The sequence below is a fragment of the Oncorhynchus gorbuscha genome, linkage group LG25, assembly GCF_021184085.1.
Source record: "Oncorhynchus gorbuscha isolate QuinsamMale2020 ecotype Even-year linkage group LG25, OgorEven_v1.0, whole genome shotgun sequence".
Lineage (NCBI taxonomy): Eukaryota > Metazoa > Chordata > Actinopteri > Salmoniformes > Salmonidae > Oncorhynchus > Oncorhynchus gorbuscha.
Genome location: NC_060197.1, coordinates 2,234,994 through 2,253,649, shown reverse-complemented (window position 1 = coordinate 2,253,649; position 18,656 = coordinate 2,234,994). Strand labels below are relative to the sequence as shown.

At 42.5% G+C, this 18,656-nt stretch overlaps 2 protein-coding genes across 3 annotated transcripts in view; both read right to left on the bottom strand.

The window, feature by feature from the left end:
* Positions 1–1,738, bottom strand: part of LOC124013655 (coiled-coil domain-containing protein 87-like) — a 15,000-nt gene extending 13,262 nt beyond the window's left edge. For both annotated transcript variants that reach the window (XM_046328028.1, XM_046328029.1), the window contains exons 1-4: positions 1,647–1,738; positions 731–939; positions 229–383; positions 1–86 (exon numbers count right to left, since the gene is read on the bottom strand). The exon at positions 1–86 is cut by the window's left edge and continues 165 nt beyond it. In XM_046328028.1, coding sequence (XP_046183984.1) covers positions 1–86; positions 229–383; positions 731–932 — 443 coding nt within the window. In that variant the 5' untranslated portion in view covers positions 933–939; positions 1,647–1,738. The remainder of the gene's footprint in view (positions 87–228; positions 384–730; positions 940–1,646) is intronic.
* A 489-nt stretch (positions 1,739–2,227) lies between these two features.
* On the bottom strand, positions 2,228–16,061 carry LOC124013980 (T-complex protein 11-like protein 2). Its single transcript, XM_046328596.1, is given in 11 exon segments — positions 2,228–3,987; positions 5,736–5,908; positions 6,096–6,258; positions 6,261–6,276; positions 6,859–7,046; positions 7,367–7,503; positions 8,024–8,247; positions 8,570–8,690; positions 8,790–8,922; positions 9,176–9,365; positions 15,740–16,061. Coding segments are annotated over 10 exon segments (1,605 nt in total). The 5' UTR covers positions 9,354–9,365; positions 15,740–16,061; the 3' UTR covers positions 2,228–3,715.
* Positions 16,062–18,656: the final 2,595 nt, after the last annotated feature.

Here is an 18,656-nt window from a genome sequence, read left to right as displayed (position 1 = left end):
TTCTCCTCCTGGTTGAGCGTGGGCTCGTCCATCAGCCCCTTCAGGTCCTGCCAGATCAGGCCCAGCTCTGACGTCATTACCGCCGCCTTGGGGGGGGGTCGCAGAGTGTTTTTGGTGGGTGGGGGCTGTGTGTGTGTGACACTGTTCCATCCATCTATCTATCCAACCATCCATTTAGTAGATGCTTAGGAGAGACAGTGTATAGTGTATCCTAATGGAGTGGCTCACCAGAGCTTGCTGATCCTCCACAGGGGTGGAGTGGAGCACGGAATGCTCCTGGATCCTGTACTGCAGCTGCTGACGCATGTCGGCCAGGGAGGTGGGGTTGGTCTTCACCCCCTCTGACACTGACGGGGACACTGTTCTCTCCTCCTGGACCCTGTCTGGGAGGAACAACACACCCGGGACGTGTGTACATACCTTTCATTCTCCTGTATCACCTCCATTCAAAAAAACAATAAAGATATTTTGTTTGGCATCATAAGAGATGTGTGGGGCATGTGAATAGAGAAAATAGACTGTGTAGATCGACACCCTGTGTGTGTTTTCAGGTCAGCCCTGTAAATGAATAGGCCTACACTTTAGAATTTAGGTGGGTAAAACTGTCTAGACATCCTTTTGTTGATTCAAATAACTCAAAGGCCTCTTGCATACAATCACGGATCAACAATAGCACCTCACACAAGGCACCAGGCTGTCTTCCCTCCAACAGCTTTAGATCCCCACACACCTGCCCTCTTCTCTCCCTCAGGGTTGGACTGGAAGAAGAGGGACAGTGGCCCCAGGATGCTGCGGTATCTCTGCTGGATGTCCTGGGTGCAGGCCACCATCTGTGTCATGGAGGTCAGCATGTCCTGGCCATCTGCCATCCGTCGTTTGGCCTCCGCCGCTCGGGAGAGGTGCCCCACCACTTTCATTTTGCCACTGCTCATCCCCTCACTGTTTGACATAGACAGCAAAGAAGCCTTGGTATACACTCGTCTGAAGAGCTTGAATGAGCAACTCTCTGGTTTCAGGATATGACATGGCACTTTTGGGCATGCATGGTCACCTGGGTCCATGTTCAGACCTCTCTTGGTTCATACACATTCAGTAGCGACATGATGCACAGCGCACACAAAGACATTGATTTCTGTACCAGCTGCCTGTTATGATTCACATTCACAGGCTGTCATTTTTCATTTATGGTAACTTTGTGAACCAAATATCTAGCACATGGGCACAGACGTCAGTTCCACGTCTGGTTTTGATTTGCATTTGGTTGAGTTGTCAACTAACGTTAACGTGAATGGAACGTGAAATCAACATTACATGTAACCAAGTAATTGGATTTAGGTTAATTCAACGGCATCACATAAAAATTAAATAAAAAGACGTGGAAACAACGTTTATTCGACCAGTTTTTACCCAGTGGGTAGCTCCCCCCTTGAAAGGTAATGCGCAATCTTTACAGCAATGCTCTGTACTAACTAGCTAGCTAACATTAGCTAGCCAGCAAGCAATGGAAGTTGGAACTTTGTTTGACAAGTGAGCTCTAAAAATGATATACAATTAATTGAAAACACTACTTGAATTTGTCATAATTTGGAGAATACCTAAATAATTGTCGATTCATATTAATAGATAAGAAACATAACTTGCTGTACCTTTAGCTACCGTTATTTCCTCATAGCCTGTTTCAGGAGGGACGCGTTGCTTAGAAACGCAAGTTCTCACCAGTGATGTATACAAACCCTGGACTGCATTATGTGAATTGGCCACCGAGTGACTTTGAAGCCACAGGTCAGTCATATTGGCACTCCCCAGAAGGAGCAGTCCTCCATAGGATAGGAATGAATGGAATTCTACATATTTTTTTGTTGTTGTAGACAGTAACATTAGAACTTTAAAACAAAACAAAAATACACTTTAAGGAAATGTTTTTTATATTTAGCTCACATATAATTTAAAACGTATGCATTAAGATGGAGGAGAGATGGCTTGAAAACAGTGCCCTCAGTCACTGTAGCAGAGAAGGTACAGGACTTGTCAGGTCACTGGAGTTCTTCGGTAATCTAACAGCAAGGAATGTTCCTTCTAGTTACATTCCTTGTCCGATTGTAATCCATACAATCTATGCCCTTTGCAGATAAAACCAACTGTCTTTGATTGATGGGTCTGTATGTAGACAACTATTTTCAATAAGCACACACACACACACACACACAGGTCACTGCTAGACAAATAATAAGGTACTGCATGAGAGTTTATTGTATTATAGCTGCATTACATGAGAAGATAAAAATGTATTTGTTCAAGTGAATTTTAAAAGCTAAAAAGATTCAATGTTTATTCTGTGTCAAAAAAGTTCCATTGTGGGAAGTTTTAGACATTTCAAAACATCTTCAGCACCTCTAATAACTTGAGTTCTAAACCAAAAGATAGATATTACATAAAATGTCCAGAGATATACAGCCTTTGGATATCTTTTAGGGAAATATAGGTATAGAAGGACAACTAATACTGGTACCTAGAAGATATAAAGCAAGCGACTTAATAAATGCACTGACACAAATAACAAAACAAAAATCAGTCACATTCAAACAACCCAACAAAATGACTGAATACTATGCAAGGGCTAACATACAACAAAACATTTTCCAATGAATGTTAACACAATAAAACATGCATTATATTTATCTCCAAAAGGTCAGAATCCATCAGGATTAGTGATTCCATAACCATATCAATTAATCAGTTCCCCCCCTAAAAAAGTTCAATATTAATTAAGTCTACTAATTTAGCTCAAGTGATTTAAACATGTATTCGACATGTTGGAAAGCAACAATTAAAACAAGTCTCTTGTTTTCATTCAAGATGACATTTCCCGAGCCCTAACCAGTTTAATGGAGAGTTATCACAAGCCGACATAAGTTAAAAACAAACTTTTTATATTTCTATTCAAACGGTGGCACGTCAATGAATAAGCTAATGGCATGAATAATATAGCATTTTGTGTTCTGGATTTGTCAACGTGTAACAAACAGTTATAGATCAACTTTATTTAACCTACAGCATAAAGCATACGAAATGTGATGTTATAAAAATGGGCGACATGATTCTAAATATATAGGCCTTTCCCTTTTGTCATAAAGTCTATGAAACGTGTATAAATGTTCTTTGTAACAGCAGCACTTCATGAACATTCTACCCTTTTCCGACGACACCCTCCAAAATAACAACAGAAGAATGAGTGTCGAGCACTCCCTTCCATGCCAGCGCAGATTCACAACGTACCCGGATCTAATTCAAAAGGGCATTGGGAAAGATTCCTCACACAAAACACTAGGGTCAGTTTTTAGGTATGAATCTACACAAAATCTAACAGATCAGGTCAGGTGTCACAAAGCGGATGTCGCAATACACGACAGTGGGAGGTGGATTAGTCAAAGCTTGGACGTGCACCACAATTGCTCATTGTCATTTTCCTGACGCACCTCTAATACACATACCCCGACGTTCTATGCAAAACGTAGCTGTGATACTACTTAATCTAAAGCCTAAGGGAAGGAGGGTTAGGGATAGGGCAGCGATTGCAGCCTCAAGGAATCAGAATGACCACTGGGGGGGTGGATTTAGGTAGCTGCTAAGTCATTCCTTTCTTCTCCCCTTTTCAAATAAGGTGTTGTCAGCTCCAGCTTTGTATTACTCCTGGCTCGGTAGGTAGGTGGCGGTCCTAGTTGGAGTTCACAGGGTTCTGTATGCTGGGGTCCTGAGGTGCGGTGGCTGCCGGTGGAGGCGCCGCATTACTGAAGAGCAGGGTCTTGAGGATCATCATGTAGAAGGGGCTGTAGACCTGCTTGTTGAAGTTGACCAGGCTTACAAAGGTGACCGCCAAGGAGGTGAGCTCCGGTTGGATCAGGGCCAGGCCTCCGGGCGTCGGGGGCGGATTCACGTGAGAGTTGGGCGTGGCGAGGAGCACCCGGAGGTACTGCTGGACCCTTCCCTCTGGAAAAGGAACAGAGAAGAGGGACAGAACAAACAGAGTGATCAGAAAAACAGGCATGAGACAATTGTGAGCTATTTAAGCAATTCAATAAACGGGAGCAAAGTCAGTCCATACACAGTCCATTCGGCATTCCATACACAGTCCATTCGGCATTCCATACACAGTCCATTCGGCATTCCATACACAGTCCATTCGGAAAGTATTCAGACCCCTTCCACATTTTGTTATGTTACAGCCTCATTCAAAAATGTATAACATTTTATATTAAATCCTCATTGATCTACACACATACTCCATAATGACTGAGCGAAAAAAAAACAGGTTCAGAAACTTGCAAATGTATTAAAAATAAAACAGAAATATCTGATTTTAATATTCAGACCCTTTCCTATGAAACTTGAAATTGAGCACAAGTGCATCCTGTTTCCATTGATCATCCTTGAGATGTTTCTATAACTTGGAGTCCACCTGTGGTAAAGTCAATTGATTTGGAGAGGCACACACCTGTCTATATAAATGTCCCACAGTTGACAGTGCATGCCAGAGCAAAAAACCAAGCCATGACGTCGGAGGAATTGTCCATAGAGCTCCGAGACAGGATTGTGTTGAGGCACAGATCTGGAGAAGGGTACCAAAACATTTCTGCAGCATTGAAGTTCCTCAAGAACACAGTGGACTCCATCATTCTTAAATGGAAGAAGTTTGGAACCACCAAGACTCTTCCTAGAGCTGGCTGCCCAAGCCAAACTGAACAATCGGGGGAGAAGGGCCTTGGTCAGGGAGGTGACCAAGAACCAGATGGTCACTCCGACAGAGCTCCTCTGTGGAGATGGGAGAACCTTCTGTAGCACTCCACCAATCAGGCCTTTATGTTAGAGTGGCCAGACGGAAGCCACTCCTCAGTAAAAAGGCACATAACAGCCCACTTGGAATTTGCCAACTGGCACCTAAAGGACTCTCAGACCATGAGAAACAAGATTCTCTGGTCTGATGAAATCAAGATTGAACTCTTTGGCCCGAATGCCAAGCGTCACGTCAGGAGGAAACCTGGCACCATCTCTACGGTGAAGCATGGTGGTGGCAGCATCATGCTGTGGGGATGTTTTTCAGTAGCAGGGACTGAGACTAGTCAGGAAAAGACCAAGATGAACGGCGAAAAGTTCCTTAGAGATCCTTGATTGAAAACCTGCTCCAGAATGTTCAGGACCTCAGACTGGGGTGAAGTCTCTGAATGTCCTTGAGTGGCCCAGCCAGAGCCCGGACTTGAACCCAAACAAACCCCGCTAGAGACCTGAAAATAGCTGTGCAGCGATGCTCCCCATCCAACCTGACAGAGCTTGAGAGGATCTGCAGAGAAGAATGGGATAAACTCCCCAAATACAGGTGTTCCAAGCTTGTAACATCATACCCAAGAAGACTCAAGGCTGTAATCGCTGCCAAAGGTGCTTCAACAGAGTACTGAGTAAAGGGTCTGAATACTTATGTAAATGTGATATTTCCATTTTTTTTTATAGTTATAAATTTACAAAATAAAAAATGTAATTGTCTTGTCATTATAGGGTATAGTGTATAGATTGAATATTTAATACATTTTAGAGTAAGGCTGTAACGTAACAAAATGTGGAAAAAGTCAAGGGGTCTGAATACTTTCCGAATGCAATGTAGCTTGGCTGAGAACATTGCATTAAATATATCAAATGAAATAGTTAGTGAGCCATGTCAGGCCCTCAGGTGTTGTTTTGCTTACCCACAAGACTGCGGATAGGGTTGTTTTCCTGGGTGATGCTGGTGATCTGGCCCTTGAGTGTGACCTGGAGTTCTGGGGGCAAGGCTGGGTAGTTCCTCTCAGTCAGGGACTTGTTGAGCTCACAGCAGATCTGACCACTGACGTTCCCCAGCGCCTCTGACAGGTTAAAGTCCCTGCAGAGTGGAGGAAGTCAGTCTCAATTTTCACATTGAAATGTATGTTGCTTCTACACCTGCATTGCTTGTTGTTTGGGGTTTTAGGCTGGGTTTCTGTACAGCACTTTGAGATATCAGCTGATGTACGAAGGGCTATATAAATACATTTGATTTGATATGTTTATGTGCGTTATGCAGAACCTACGGTCTGTGCATGCCCTCCAGGAGCACGCTGGCCATCCTCTTGAGACGCTCGGCCAGTGCGGGCAGCCCCGAGATGGGCCCTCCGATGGCGCTGTAGACAATGAGCAGCACGGAGGCCACGGCCTTTAGCAACTGGAGCCTCCGCTGGAGCTCCCGCAGACGTACTCGTCTGTCATCAGGGTCTGAGTGTGTTATACACACACACAGACACAGAGAGAGACTCAAATGGCTTTCACATATAGGGACGAATCATCAATTTAAGCAACATTTTTACTTAGTCTCCCATTGACATCAATGCATGACTAAATGAACATTTGACATTCGTGGAAGTTAGGATTCACCCCATGGAGACTAGATTTTAGACAACGGTCATTTAATAGACTTGTGGTTGTAAGTTGGTTGAGAGAGATGGCACCTTCTTTCAGACACTTGTATTCATATGGAATTCACACACATTTAAGACACACAAACAAACCCTCTAGGTAATAGTCTATATGCAAATAAACACCACAAATTCATTAGACCAAGAAGTATAATACACAGAAACAAACACCTGTCAACATCCTCGTCACCTCTATTTACACACACACGTTTCCCCTGTGAACATTCAGCAACACCCTCGCCACTTGACAAACACACTGAATGTCACCTTTTCTTAATAACCAAAGGCAAGTAATCCAATGGCAATCATGATATGTCTTGAATAAGCAAATAATTATTTTGAAACCATCTGTCTACTAACACACACACACATTTCAACCCACCTCAGGCAGTGGGCTCTTGTGGTAGTCCCAGGTGAGGATGCGGATGAATCCACTGTTGAAGACCAGGAGGGGACTTGGCAGGGCTTTCCCCGCCTTCCCATGGCCGTTGGGCTGCTCCACAGTTGGCATGGAGAAAAGCACTTCCTCCAGAGAGGACTTGATCCACTCAGTGGTATGGTCCAATGCACCTGAGGAAGTTAAGACAGTCATTTGTGTGGCATTTAATAGTGATTAACATCTTTCATTTAATGATGTAGAGAAATCACACCCACGCTTCGCATGCTGTACATCCCACAACTCAAACATCCCCTAATACCATAAAGCAGTACAGGCTCATAATTTAGGTCCCAGGAGCACACCAAGTTAAAAAATGAATACATACTATGCTGACCTTTAGGCAGTCAACGGTCAAATGTATTTGTAAAGGAACAGGGAAATGATCCAAACGCCAGTCCATTGCCAATTAAATGTGCCTCATAAACAAAGGTTAATAACAACGCAGACTCACTGGGAGTCTTCTCCACGATGCTCTGGAACTTGGCCCTCTCATACTCCACTGACTGCCTCTGCAGATCGGGCCGCAGGCTCTGGATGGTAAAGTTCACCATGTCCATCTTCATCAGGTCCAGCACCCGGAAGATCTCCCTGCTCAATGTAATAACATTCTCAAAACAGATGGTTCCAGAAGTAATACCTAGTGACTTGCCGGCATCAAACCCATGCCTCAACATCTGTACTTCTAGCTTTGGAGTTTTAAAAGGATCAATTGAATTTACCAAAGGTGGACTTCAATTAAGTTGTAGAAACATCTCAAGGATGATCAATGGAAACAGAATACATCGGAGCTCACTTTTGATTCTCATAGCAAAATAAGGTATTTTTTAATATATTTATTTTCACATTTTGCAAAAATGTCTAGAAACCTGCTTTTGCTTTGTCATTGTGGTATTGTGTGTCTATGGTTACATTTTTTAAAATCCATTTTAGAATAAGGATGTAAAGTAACAAAATGTGGAAAAAGTCAAGAGGTCTGAACACTTCCCAAATGCACGGTAGCTTTAGAGAGCTAAAAGGATCAAATGGATGCTGGCCATATATGGGGATGGCTACAATTATCCAAATAAATATTCACAAGGGTTGGAAACAAAACTTTGCCCAAACGTACTTGAACATTGATACAACGTTGTCGGGGTTCTCGCAGAGCTTCTTGACCTCGTCGTCACGGACCGGGGCGCACAGCTTGCCCATGATGGTGACGATGTAAGAGGCCAGGCCCTGTATGTCCACTGCTTCCTTGTCCGCCTGCTGGCGAATCAGATCCATGTCCAGCACCTCCAGGATCTGTGTCCGCAGCCGATTGGCTCCCGGGCTCAGGAACGACAGCAGGATCTGTTCATAGTAAATGGTTTTAGAAAATGAAGGAAAGAAACAATATATAGCTAGAAGATATCAATCTTCAAAAGCTATTAGCCCATTTTAAATACATCCTTATTGTGTACATTCACAACACACACACAATTGGACAGGTGAAAGAATGGATTCCACTACATAACTGTTGCTTATCCACTTGTGTCAGATCAGTGATTACTGCTCAGGGAGTTAGAAATGATACGTTTTCAAAGTCTTCCAACAGGGTCATCTTCCTGAAAAGATAAGCTTTCCAACCATGGATTCATCAAGATTGATAGAGGGGAAAGGGGCCAAAGCTCACCTCTCTGATCTCCTCCAGCAGTTTGATGGCGTGCTCATACTCTGGTGGGTCATCATTCAGCTCAGACTCCAGGCTATCCCAGAACGCCTTGTGAACTATATCTTTGACTTGCTTCTCCAAACTGAAAAGGAGAATTGAATATCATCAGTTGTCAATTGGCATTTGTGTAGCCCAAGTGATGGCCATGTTCACTGGGCGTCCATTTTGAAGTGGTAGGTACCTGTTCTGAGGTAGGTGGGGCTGCTCCACATGAAAATCACGGTTGACGATGATCTCGTGGGCCAGGGTCAGGTTGGACAGGTCCCGGGCAGAAGACATGACATCATCCAGCGTTATAGTTTTGGGAGGGCTAGCTGTAAATAGGGGGCATAATTTTTTTTTAAGTGTTGAGAGTAGCCATTTTGGCGTTTGAAAGCACAACCAAAGTGGGGAGAGGGCACACAGTGTTGCATTCCGATTCTCTATACTCCTCCAAAGGTGATGACGACACCAATCCGATGCTTTTAAATCAATGGTGGGAAGTGTGCAAGTGCAAACTTTCTGGAAATGCAATTTTTAGGGTGAAGAAGCAGTCCTACTAGACAGGGAAGAAGGAGATTTACTCACAGGAGGGCGAGCTGTGCTTGCTGCTGGAGCAGTCACTGGTGAAGCTTTGGCGGGAGCAGTCAAAGTCGCTGGCAGACGTGATGCTGTTACAGCGGTCCGACGACGACTCGGCGTCGCTGCTGGCGTCCTCGCTGCCAGTGGTGGACATGGAGGTGGGCCGCTCGTCAGTCCCAGGCATGGCGGGCTAGCGCTGCAGGCAGGCACAGCATTATTTAAGCCTACATGAGTACTGTAACATGTGGTTGAATGCACTGGATGGTACCCACAAGTTTCTCTCTCAAGTTGTTCTCTTATGGAAAAATAAGGGGTTTCTAAGTCTTGTGTAGTGGGGGTCAGGCAGTTGTAGAAAGAGCCTTGAGTTTGAGCTTACATTCATTATCTAGCTATAAAAGGCACTGGACTGGCCATGAGATTGTTAAACCTAACTTAACCTCCCTTTCCAAAGTCTGAGGTCCCCCAATAAAAACATTTGCACTACCTTACTGAAGACACTACTCCAATCTTTCAACTGTCCCTTTTTGGTTTGGTGTGTTACCATTACCATGTGTGTTTTTTCCTGTGTTCCTGTTGCTAGGAGAGGCAGGGTGTATAACACAGGACAGTATAACAGCTGTTAGGCCAGAGTGGCCATGGAAACCGGAGGAGGGTCATCCACTTGTGCCCCAGTTAAGATAAAAGGATCAACACACAGTTTCCAAAACGATTCAGACATTAGTTGACTTTAAAGATGGTGCTGCAAAAAAAGAGGGATATTATCACCATAGTTCAGCCAGTACAGCCTACTTCCACAATAACAAAACAAAGGGACAGTGTTATGAATGGGATCGCATGAGTCTCCAGGGTAACATGATAACAGCCAGATTCTCAGCCAACCGTCCACAGATCCAGTTACACTTCACTGCTTAGATGAACAGGGTAATCATTCTCGTGTACCGTACATCGTTCCAAGCAACATAAAAGGCACACTTCCAGCCGTCCCGTCAATGAGATCACGTAAACAACTTGGCCTACACCTTTTAGAACAACACGTGTTGAGGCAAATTACTTGAATCTAGGCCAATAGTTTTAAAATGGACCTTAAAACATTCCAATTCACTATGTCGAACTACTAGGCCATCGTGCCAAATACAGAAGACACAGTATCAGACGTGTGTTGCCCTGTTGGTGTTCTTTGCCAGATAGCCCAACAACTCCAGTCCAGAGAGCTAGGTGGTGCTTCCTTCTTATGGAGGAAGGCTGTGACTTTAGAGTCTATGCCTGTGTGTAGTCTCAGTCGTGACCTTCATCGTCATTCTCCTGTCAGACATGGCAAGGTCATAACCCATATCTCAAAGGTCACAAGAGAAAGGGAACGCCTGAAGTTGTTTGATACAGTGCATCCAGAAAGCATTCAGACCCTTTCAGGACCCCCCCCCAATCTACAAAGCAAAATCAAGTTGTAGAAACACCTCAAGGATGATCAATGGAAACAGGATGCACCGGATCTTAATTTCAAATCTCATAGCAAAGTGTCTGAATACTAACGTAAATATTTTTTAAATATTTTTTTTTAATCAACTGTTTTTCTTTGTCATTATGGGGTACTGTGTGTAGATTGAGGGAAAAAACTATTTATTCAATTTTAGAACAAGGCTGTAATGTAACAAAATGTGGAAAAAGTCAAGGGGTCTGAATGCTTTCCGAATGCACTGTATTTGCTTGCTAGATCAGCCCATGTCTATTGTGATACCTGAAGTGATGTGCCCTGTCCTACCAATGAAGGATAAACAGGCAGGTGATTCAGAGAGAATTCCTAAAGCAAATGCAAGTCAAGGCATTTAAAAATGACTGCATCCCATTAGCTTGCTTAGACACAGAGGCATTGATAAGGCAACCCAGCACAAGGATCTACGCTGACCTTAATCATTATCATTTTTTTCCCTTCCAAGGAACGTGTGCGCCCAAATAGAAAAATGTTGGCGCACACAAAGACATTTAAGAGCACAATGGAAAATAGTTAAGGTAATAAAGCTAGAATCCTTTATATATTTCTAGGCACACTTGTGCTCCTAAATTTAAATTCCAGTAACATATTTATGGGCGCATGTGTGAGTAAAATGGTTGCACTGTAGAGCCCTGACCCAGGAGGAAAAGGAACTTCACATAGGGTTACAGAGCAGGGATTGAGATGAAGGTCTGAAAGGCATTCGCCCATCGCCCATCGTCAGGAGTATTTTGAATGCCCGAAGATTATGATCAAGTATGATCATTTTAAGCTATTTTCCTCTAGACAAGAACCAGAGAAACTAGAAAGACCAGACAACTGAAATTCTTAGCATTTTGGTTGTTAACAGTAAAAATAAATATCACATGCCAATTGGGACAACCACAGAGCAGGCCCAACTTGCACGGCTGCTCTGGTCACTTGCCCTGGGAAATACGGTAACCGTTAATGTCAATCCCTGCAGAGCAACTGACACTTCACCACCACTTGACACTGCACAGTGGCTATAAATAGCCTAGGATATGTCTATTACTGTAGTTAGGAGAGTTTGTTCGATATGATCACATTACAATCACAAAGTGTCCCGTAGCCACATGAAGACAAAATAGCTACCCTTTGTGTGTGCAGTGCACGGACTATATTAGTGAACAACTGTGGGGAAAATAGCTTTCCATGGCAACGCTGTCATTGGTTGATTCCCCATCGCTTTGTCTAAACAGACCGTTACCATGGTTACGCCATGGATTAGCAGTCTGACCGAAGTTGCCCTAAAAGACGCAGTAGGCTCTATAAGCCAGGATGTTGAATAAAATGATATTTACACTTACTTTACCAGTTGTACATGCTGTTGATCCTTTTGGACGTAGGTGGTGGAGATAAGGTAAACAACCTTTCCTGTGGATACCCTACATTTTGCGGTGTTGGTAGTTTCTGTAAATTGTATTTTCAATCGTTTCAGGCATTGCACGTGATGCACAATATGTCCATTTACTTTTATCAATAGTTAGCATTGAAACATTTTTTTTTTTAAAGTTACCTTGCCCAAGAGAGATTTGCGTGGTTATCAAAATGTCATGCCAGGGTAAGCCTACACGAAACACAGACCTTATATGACATCATTCTAAAATCCACAGGAGGCTGCTTAGGGGAGGATGGCTCATTATAAAATGGCTGGAACAGAGCGAATACAATGGCATCAAACGCATGGAAAACATGTTTGATGTCGTTGATACTATTCCACTCCCAGCCATTACCACGAGCCTGTTATCTCAAATTAAGGTGCCGCCAACCTCCTGTGCTAAAAATCACAGATTGAAAAATGTATGGTGAAAAAACAATTGGAACCATTTCTGGGTTTTATGACTCATACTGTGGTACTCAATTGCAGCAGTATTTTTTTTCTTCATATATACACAACCATATACAGACCATTGTACTAAAAGTTGGGCAAAGAACACTTCCCTGCAAATGCTTTGTTTCAGATCACCTAGTACATAAGGACAAAAATCAGCAGACAATTGGTAAAGTACAGCCGTGGTCAAAAGTTTTGAGAATGACACAGATATTAATCTTCAAAGTCTGCTGCCTCAGTTTGTATGATGGCAATTTGAATATACTCCAGAATGTTATGAAGAGTGATCAGATGAATTGCAAAGTCCCTCTTTGCACCTAAATCAACCATTTATCGGATCATCAAGAACTTCAAGGAGAGCGGTTCAATTGTTGTGAAGAAGGCTTCAGGGCGCCCAAGAAAGTCCAGCAAGCGCCAGGACCGTCTCCTAAAGTTGATTCAGCTGCGGGATCGGGCACCACCAGTACAGAGCTTGCTCAGGAATGGCAGCAGGCAGGTGTGAGTGCATCTGCACGCACAGTGAGGCGAAGACTTTGAGGATGGCCTGGTGTCTAGAAGGGCAGCAAAGAAGCTCCTTCTCTCCAGGAAAAAACATCAGGGACAGACTGATATTCTGCAAAGGGTACAGGGATTGGACTGCTTAGGACTGGGGCAAAGTCATTTTCTCTGATGAATCCCCTTTCCGATTGTTTGGGACATCCGGAAAAAAAGCTTGTCCGGAGAAGACAAGGTAAGCGCTACCATCAGTCCTGTCATGCCAACAGTAAAGCATTCTGAGACCATTCATGTGTGGGGTTGCTTCTCAGCCAAGGGAGTGGGATCACTCACAATTTTGCCTAAGAACACAGCCATGAATAAAGAATGGTACCAACACATCTTCCGAGAGCAACTTCTCCCAACCATCACAACTATGAAATAACACATATGGAATAATGAAGTAACCAAAACAAGTGCTAAACAATAAAAATATATATATAGATTGATTCTTCAAAGTAGGCACCCTTTGCCTTGACAGCTTTGCACACTCTTGGCATTCTCTCAAACAGCTTCATGAGGTAGTCACTTGGAATGCATTTCAAATTAACAGGTGTGCCTTCTTAAAAGTTCATTTGTGGAATTTAGTTCCTTCTTAATGCATTTGAGCCAATCTGTTGTGTTGTGACAAGGTAGGGGTGGTATACAGAAGATAGGGCTATTTGGTAAAAGACCAAGTCCATTTTATGGCATAGAACAGCTCAAATAAGCAAATAAAAAATGACAGTGCATCATTACTATTAAGACATGAAGGTCAGTCAAAGTGGAAAATGTGCAGTTGCAAAAACCATCCAACACTATGATGAAACTGGCTCTCGTGAGGATCACCACAAGAATGGAAGACCCAGAGTTACCTCTACTGCAGAGGATAAGTTCATTAGAGTTACCAGCCTCAAATTGCAGCCCAAATAAATGCATCAGAGTTCAAGTAACAGACACATCTCAACATCAACTGCTCAGATGAGACTGTGTGAATCAGGCCTTCATGGTTGAAACTAGAAGCACAAGCATTTCGCTACATTCGCATTAACATCTGCTAACCATGTGTATGTGACAATAACAATTTGATTTGATGGAATTGCTGAGAAAAAAAACACTACTGAAGGACACCAATAAGAAGAGACTTGCTTGGGCCAAGAAACACAAGCAATGGATATTAGATTGGTGGAAATCTGTCCTTTGGTCTGAGGAGTCCAAATTTGAGATTTTTGGTTCCAACTTCTGTCTTTGTGAGACGCAGAGTAGGTGAACAGATCTCTGCATGTGTGGTTCCCACCGCGAAGCATAGAGGAGGAGAAGACGTGATGGTGTGGGGGTGCTTTGCTGGTGACACTGTCAGTGATTTATTTAGAATTCAAGGCACACTTAACCAGCATGGCTACCAGAGCATTCTGCAGCAATAGGCCATCCTATCTGGTTTGCGCTTAGTGGGACTATCATTTATTTTTCAACAGGACAATGACCCAACACCCCTCCAGGCTGTGTAAGGGCTATTTGACCAAGAAGGAGAGTGATGGAGTGCTGCATCAGATGACTTGGTCTACACAATCACCCGACCTCAACCCAATTGAGATGGTTTGGGATGAGTTGGACCGCAGAGTGAAGGAAAAGCAGCCAACAAGTGCTCAGCATATGTGGGAACTCCTTCAAGACTGTTGGAAAAGCATTCCAGGTGAAGCTGGTTGAGAGAATGCCAAGAGTGTGCAAAGCTGTCATCAAGGCAAAGGGTGGCTACTTTGAATAATCTAAACTACAACATGTTTTTATTTGTTTAACACTTTTGGTTACTACATGATTCCATGTGTTATTCATAGTTTGTCTTCACTATTAAAAATAAATAAAAACCCTTGAATGAGGTGTGTCCAAACTTTTGACTGGTACTGTACATTCAGATTAAGTATATTCAAACGTCTGACTTTTGATGGGAATGCTCACAAAAAGTGAGCCTGCATGATAGAGACGAGTCTTTCACTCTCGGATTCTATAGGCTATCCGTCGTTCAGCCCTACAAGGCTGGTTCCAGCAAAGGGCATTTTCAGTTAAACTGCAGTACACTGTACAAGCTGCATGCACAAAACAATATATCCACACACGCGTCACTGATAAGTACACGTGATCCTGCAGCACCAAAACAAGAGCGCTGGACAAGACTGAGAAGAGATCTGCCTGTGCCAAAATAAACGCTTGACAATAACTATGTCGCTGAAAGGGTTTTAATTTATTGCAAAGGATGTTGATCCTCGCATCTAGTTACACAGGGAGAATTGTACTGAAGCTACCCAATCCAATTAAAATGTCGCTACAAGCAATAGTTGTTATTGTTACGGATGAAGTCACAAGCGCGATCGTGCAAGCGTAGCAAGCGAACGACGTTAGATTAATCTGACAATGAGCTAAATGGCTTAACAGCTAGAAGATATACAATGTTATTCATTTGTTTGTAAACAAGAATGCTAACGCTAAATCACCAAATTATAATGGGTTCAAGTTTGTAACTAAAACGTTACGATTACATACACCCAACTCAATCACACCAACAAGGATAAACATGACCCAAACAATACATTGGTAACTAGCAACATCATAGCATAGGTGACTGTTGATAAGATCAAATGGTTTCGCTATCTAGCTATGTTCCCACCTAGCATGTGCTAATGCTAACAAAAATATACGTCGAAATATAGCTATGTTTTACCTTGTTCACGTCTCCGCTATGGGAGACTAGGTTATACACCAAAAGAGTCGTTTGTAAAGGAGGTTGAGTCTAGTTAGCTGACGGCACTTTAGTATTTTTAAAGGTCCAAGACCACAGCTGGCTTGCGGTACGATTTGGGCTAAACCGTTCAGTAGCGGTGGGGAGTACTTTGTTGGGCAACGTTAATACAAACCTAAACCGTATATACAAACAGCAATTTATGGATAGATAGCAATCATTATATAACGAATATATGTTTAATTCATCTCAATATATGGTATTATCCCCGGATTTAGCTCACTGAAAGAAAATATCCACTTCGATATATGACACGTCCATTGTTTACAGTACAATTACCTCCCTTTCCTTCTCGATGAATGGTAGGCTCTGCTTCACATAGGACTTCTTTGTTTACGGATGTGACGTTTGTGAAAGATTAAATACATTTTTACAAAACATTCAACAATACATGATGCCACATACATAGTTTTTTTTATATTTCGTATCCAGTACATGACATCTCGAACGTGTTATCAGGGATCCTTGGGGCGTCCCTACCCCTAAAACCCTATCCAAAGATTTACAACTAACCCCTTAGCATTTTACATTACAACTTCAATGGGGGAGGGGTTAGGGACGTCCCAGGGAACCGAGAGAGCAATAACCGTGTGGAAAATTCCTCTCACAATTTTATTTGTCACCTCCCCTTATCAAGGATACTCAAAGGCACAGTAAGGACACAACCAGTTTATTTATTTTTTACATTTGACCTTTATTTAACTAGGCAAGTCAGTTAAGAACAAATTATTATTTATAATGGCGGCCGAACCTGGACAAAATTGGGCCAATTGTGCAACACCCTATGGGACTCCCAATCATGGCCGGATGTGATGCAGCCTGGATTCAAACCAGGAACTGTAGTTTGAAGTAACTCTTGCACTGAGATGCAGTGCCTTAGACCGCTATGCCACTCGTCTATGCTGTGCAGTAAGGTTGTATGGTTTATTTTTGTTTTGTGCTGGTAGGTAAACAATGCAAAAACATACATGCAAAAGGATTGCTCTGTGTGACCAGCAGAAAAACAACAATGGCCCAATCTCCTATATGGGCATTGGTGAATGAGGGCATATTCTGAACTGATCTGATGTGGCTCCTGTGAGGCTGTCAACATTCATTTTGTAAACTTGATTTTCAAATTCACTAAATACTTTTAAAAAATGTTTTATTGTATTTACCCTATTTTTTGCAGGCATTTTCTCACCACCATTCCAATTCTAACAATAGAGAACAGTGTCATCATGTTAATAGTCAGCATTTTACATTACGTATGTAGACAGCATTTTACATTGCGTATGTGGATGCATTTTAAATTAAATTATGTATGTGGACAGCATTTTACATTATGTATGTGGACGCATTTTACATTACATGATGTATGTGGACACATTTTACATTACATGATGTATGTGGACACATTTTACATTACATGATGTATGTGGACACATTTAACATTACGTATGTGGACACATTTAACATTACATATGGGGACACTTAACATTACGTATGGGGACACATTTAACATTACGTATGTGGACACATTTAACATTACGTATGTGGACACATTTAACATTACGTATGTGGACACATTTAACATTACGTATGTGGACACATTTAACATTACGTATGTGGACACATGTAACATTACGTATGTGGACACATTTAACATTACATTATGTATGTGGACACATTTTACATTACATTATGTATGTGGACACATTTGTTACTGGATTCTTCCGTTGAAGGAGAGGCGGACCAATACGCAGCGTGGTTGAAGTTAATGGTTTTTTAATAAGAAAAACTATACATGAACAAACTACAAAACAATAAATGTAAAAACCCAAAACCAGTCCCGTGTGGTACAAACACTGACACAGGAGACAATCACCCACAAAACCCAACACCAAACAGGCTACCTAAATATGGTTCCCAATCAGAGACAATGACTAACACCTGCCTCTGATTGAGAACCATATCAGGCCCAAACACAGAAATAGACAAACAAGACATCCAACAGAATGCCCACTCAGATCACACCCTGACCAAACAAAACATAGAAACATACAAAGCAAACTATGGTCAGGGTGTGACAACATTTTACATTACATGAGCATGTTCAGAGCTTGGTGTCCACATCACCAACAAACTATCATTGTCCAAACACACCAAGACAGTCATGAAGAGGGCACAACAATGTGTTTTCCCCCTCAAGAGACTGAAAAGATTTGGCATGGGTCTTCAGATCAGATGCAACATCGAGAGCATCCTGAACGGTTGCATCACCTCCTGGTAAGGCAACTGATCGACCTCCGACCATAAGACACTACAGAGGGTAGTGCGTACGGCCCAGTACATGACTGGGGCCAAGCTTCCTGCCATCCAGGACCTCTATACCAGGCGTGTCAGAGGAAGGCCCTAAAAATTGCCGAAGACTCCAGCCACCGCAGTCATAGACTGTTCTCTCTGCTACCGCACGGCAAGCGGTAAGTCTAGGTCCAAAAGGCCTCTTAAGAGCTTCTACCCCCAAGCCATAAGACTCCTGAACAGCTAATTAAATGGCTACCTGTACTATTTGACCCCACCCCCCACCCCATTTCTAAGCTGCTGCTGCTACTCTCTGTTTATTATCTATGTATAGTCACTACCTCTACCTACATGTACATATTACCTCAATTACCTCAACTAACCTGTGCTCCCGCACATTGACTCTGTACCGGGATCCCCTGTATATAGGCTCATTTCTGTTATTTTATTGTTGCTCTTTAATTATTTATTATTTTTCTATTTTCTTATCTGTTTATAATAATATTTTAATGTTTACATTTTTTACTTCAGTTTATGTTAGTGAATACTTTCTAAA